The sequence below is a fragment of the Cucumis melo genome, chromosome 1 (assembly GCF_025177605.1).
Source record: "Cucumis melo cultivar AY chromosome 1, USDA_Cmelo_AY_1.0, whole genome shotgun sequence".
Lineage (NCBI taxonomy): Eukaryota > Viridiplantae > Streptophyta > Magnoliopsida > Cucurbitales > Cucurbitaceae > Cucumis > Cucumis melo.
Window position 1 is genome coordinate 7286031 of NC_066857.1, and position 4593 is coordinate 7290623.

The 4593-nt window shown below is 33.4% G+C and overlaps 1 protein-coding gene across 1 annotated transcript; it reads right to left on the reverse strand.

Annotated features, from left to right (window-relative positions):
• Positions 1-1886: 1886 nt before the first annotated feature.
• LOC103500069 (extensin-like) lies at positions 1887-3681 on the reverse strand. The gene is made up of 2 exons (XM_051083028.1): positions 2374-3681; positions 1887-2249 (listed from the first exon to the last, which is right to left on the reverse strand). The coding sequence occupies exon 1, from the start codon at positions 3660-3662 to the stop codon at positions 2394-2396; it is 1269 nt and encodes a 422-aa protein (XP_050938985.1). The 5' UTR covers positions 3663-3681; the 3' UTR covers positions 1887-2249; positions 2374-2393.
• Positions 3682-4593: the final 912 nt, after the last annotated feature.

Here is a 4593-nt window from a genome sequence, read left to right on the forward strand (position 1 = left end):
TGTTCAAGGTGAGTGAAATATGAACGGATTTAGTGATCTATGTCAGTTGTATATAGAGTATTAAACTATAGTAACATGAAAAGTGACAATTAACACGTCAACATTTGTTAATCCAGTTCAATGAATGAACATCTACATCTGGGAGGTTGTTTGCCTAAGATAGAAGATTGTATTGATCACAAATACAATAAGTGTTGAATATATAGTTATGACTAAAGGAACAACACTTCTATACTATTGTTACTGTAGTGTCCTAGAACTATTTTAATAGAACTCAATCATGGTAATTATCACAACTACTAAGAGGGTGGAACGAAACTCCCCCTTACAAAAAAAGGTATTAAATACCAATAAACGTTTATTGTTGATTGAAATGAAGTGTCATAGAACAACTAATTATGAACACTTTATCACAAGTCCTCAATACATTTACCTTAATGATGGATAACAAAACTAAAAAAGTCCTAAAAAGTTGGTAATGAGATTCTTTTATAATTATGTAAACCCTATCTTTACAATAGTAAAACTTATCCAACAAAAAATTTCGCTACTTTAACATTGTAATTGTTAGGTCGCAGCACCCGTGACCGAAGCTTGGGAGCTCCCCTCTCATTGATACATATTTTTTTAAGAATATTCAGAAATTTTCATACTAAAACGTGGGACGGAGTCTCTGAAGTATGGATTGATTTATTAATCCATTGTTTGTATGTATTATTGTGTTGTCACTATCGACAATTCTCTTAAAGAAGCTTTACTATCAGCATCGTCACATGTGTTATGATGTATAAAGTTTTTATATACTATTTAAAACGTTTCATATGTTGTTTTATTTAAATACTTCAGTTCCTATACAAACTTATTTACTAAATTATTATACTAAATCTTATATGTGACTTTACATCTAGTTTTAGGTCATACACATGCAACCCAATATTAAATATCAAAATCCTAAATGGCTTATATAATTTATTTTTGTAATGTAAAACTAAGATGATAATTTTCAATTCCAATACGACGGCGAAGATATCTACTCTGTTTTTTTTTTTTTTTTCTTGAGATGGTAGATTTAGATCTCTACATTATATCACACTTAATTTTTCAACGAAAATAAATAAAAATGCATAAAATATAGAGATAGGAAAAATAATTTAAATATTCACAACTCATCTAAATCAAAATTACATATGTTCCAATGTTATACTAACTGAAGAGATTTTTTTTTTTTTTTTTTTTTTTTGGAAAGGAAAGAACTAATTAAAGAATGTAGAATAATAAAGAAAACTTTGTTGGGAAAGTTTAAACATTGAAAATAGTATATAAACCAAAATTGACTCATATAAGTATATGTTTACATAATTGTTAGCTGAGAAATGATTATCAATTATACCCTAAAATTTCAATGGAGAGAAAATAATTATATTACAAAAAATACTTTTATTATTATTCTTTGTTTTTGTTATTACATAGTTTAACATAAATTAGAGAATTCAAACTTTTAATTTTTATCCTGGATAAAAAAAAAATCAAATCGATTGACCATTTTTAAATTTGAGATACAATTAAAAGGTAACTCTAGTTGCAATAATTAAATCATCACATTTATGAATTTGCTGCAATTAATTATAAGTTCAATCACTTAAAAGAGTTATAACAATAAAACTTTAATATAATCACTTTATATAACATAGGTGTAGTTGAATTATAGTACACCGTTGTATAAGCCTTATTTATGGTAATTGGTAGACATGTGAGAAATTTGCAATTTAACAATAAGTATTAGAGAGTTGAAAAGGGAAGTAAATAATTGAGCAAAAAAAGGAAACGAGAATCCAAAGATCAATAAATAAAATAAATTACAAAAAAGTGGGCCCTTACAAAAAAGGTTAAAAGAAAACGCAGTCTCTTTTGTTTATTGGGAAATGAGCAACATTTGTATTAGCCGATGAAAGAAAAGGAAGCAGCACATTACATCATACAAATACTGATAAATTTTATATGATTATACAAAGCACGTCTTTTTTATAATATATAGTTTGAGATGTTACTACAGTAGTGCATTACACCTAATAAATTAGAGAGACATAGAAAAAAGGAAAGAAGTAAAATGAAAATGACAAAGCCTAAAAACAAGAGAAATTTCAACACTTATCAAACTGCAGCAGCAGCAACCCTTCAGGCTTTCCTGTTCCAAATCATAAAGCTCTTATGAACGTGTCATTTATTTTCTGACATCCTCCTTTTGCTTCCTACAATGACAGTTAAAAAGATTCTTTTGATTAATATAATATTTTATAAGTAATCAAAATTAACCATAAATCATTTTATTTATATGGTCATGTATTGAGTTTGGATTAGTGTTAATTATGCTACCTTTATGTTGGGGTTAATGTCTAGTAGTGAGGAGGTGGGGGTGATGCGTAAATGTAGACGGGTGGTGGTGGAGATTTGTAGTGGTAGACTGGAGGTGGGTGGTATGGCTTCACCGGAGTCGGGGGTGGGTGGTAGTGTCTAATGGGGGGCGGCGGTGGTGGAGACTTATAGTGGTAAGGTGGGTGGTATGGTTTTTTGTGAGGTGGTGGTGGTGGAGGAGATTTGTATTTATAGACCGGAGGAGGAGGTGGTGGAGATTTGTAGTGGTACGGTGGGTGGTATGGTTTTCTGTACGGTGGTGGTGGAGGAGGAGACTTGTATTTGTAGACGGGTGGTGGGGGCGGTGGGGACTTGTAATGATACGGTGGGTGGTATGGCTTTTTGTATGGTGGTGGCGGAGGAGGAGATTTGTATTTATAGATGGGTGGTGGGGGTGGTGGGGACTTGTAGTGGTACGGTGGGTGGTATGGTTTTTTGTGTGGTGGTGGCGGAGGAGGAGATTTGTATTTATAGACGGGTGGTGGGGGTGGTGGAGACTTGTAGTGGTATGGTGGGTGATATGGTTTTTTGTATGGTGGTGGTGGCGGGGGAGATTTGTATTTGTATACCGGTGGTGGTGGAGATTTGTACTTGTAAATGGGCGTAGGTGGGTGGTATGGCTTCTTGTATGATGGTGGAGGAGGTGGTGACTTGTATTTGTAGACGGGTGGTGGTGGAGACTTGTACTTGTAAACCGGTGTAGGTGGATGGTATGGCTTCTTGTAGGGTGGTGGTGGAGGTGGTGACTTGTATTTATAAACCGGTGGTGGTGGAGATTTGTATTTGTAAATGGGTGTTGGTGGGTGGTATGGCTTCTTGTAGGGTGGTGGAGGAGGAGATTTATATTTGTAAACTGGTGGCGGTGGAGACTTATACTTGTAAATGGGTGTTGGTGGGTGGTACGGCTTTTTGTACGGTGGTGGTGGTGGAGGTGATTTATACTTGTAAACAGGAGGAGGTGGAGATTTGTGGTGATGAGGTGGGTGATACGGTTTCTTGTATGGAGGTGGTGGAGGAGGAGACTTGTATTTGTACACCGGCAGAGGTGGTGGTGGTGATTTATAGTGGTAAGGTGGGTGGTAAGGCTTTTTGTAAGGAGGAGGAGGTGGTGGAGACTTGTAAACGGGTGGTGGAGGAGGTGGGGAAGAATAGAGGTACTGATTAGCATTGGAAGGCAGAGTTAAAGAGAGAAATGTTGCCAAAACAGCAATGGCCAAAGAGGCCATTGATGAGGAACCTCTTTTCCCCATCTTTGGTTTTGGTTCTTCTGAGTCCTTAAGCAAAGCCTAAACCTTCCCTTTTATAGGCTTCAAATTTTCACTACTTCATTATTTAATCCCATTAAGAAAAAGAAAAGAAAAGAAAAAAGATCCAATTTTGAATAGTCAAAAGGAGACAGAAGCAGAAAAAAGAGGGGGAAATAATAATAAAAGTCACAAATGGGCTGTCATCAATGTTTTGTACAAGTGAAATGAGAGAGACCACTCTTCAACAAACCCAATTTAATTAATGTTAATGATAAGCTATTCCGTCCTTAAATAAAATTTAAGAATTAGATTAAATTATAAATCTAATTTGGAAGGGAAAAAAAAGTTTGAATTTAGTTTTTACAACTTATAATTATAATTTAATCCTTTTGATTTGATAATAAAGCTTCAAAATTAGCAGCTTCTATGGTAAAGATGAAATTTCTAGAATTTGTTAAACAATAGAGACTATTTATGAATTTTATCAAATACATGTAATACTAAACTCTAACAAAGTTGTAAATTTGTATTAAACATTAATTTAGGAGGAAATTAAGAGAAAAACATAGAGTTTTGTGGAAGGTAAGCAAAGAAATTAAAGAAAAGTAATATTGGGAGGTACATATTATTGTAATTCAATTATTTAAAATAGATAAGAAAAAAGGGTTAATATTTAGAGTATTGTGTTGCATATGATGTTGTCCGGATGGCTGGGACCCGGCGGCTGCTTTGTATTCCTCTACGGCGCGCCAAAGTAATTATATGAATATTTCATTCTACCTTTTTCTTTTATTATTAGTTTTCTACTTTAATTATTTAATATATATATATATATATATATATATATATTTGCATGAACGAACTTATATTTTATTAATGCATCTCAAAAGGACAATTTTCTTTTTCAATTTTTCACATGTATCGTAACTCTCAA

Coding starts and splice junctions, on each gene's coding strand:
- LOC103500069 (XM_051083028.1), bottom strand. CDS start 3,662: ATGGGGAAAAGAGGTTCCTCATCAATGGCCTCTTTGGCCATTGCTGTT.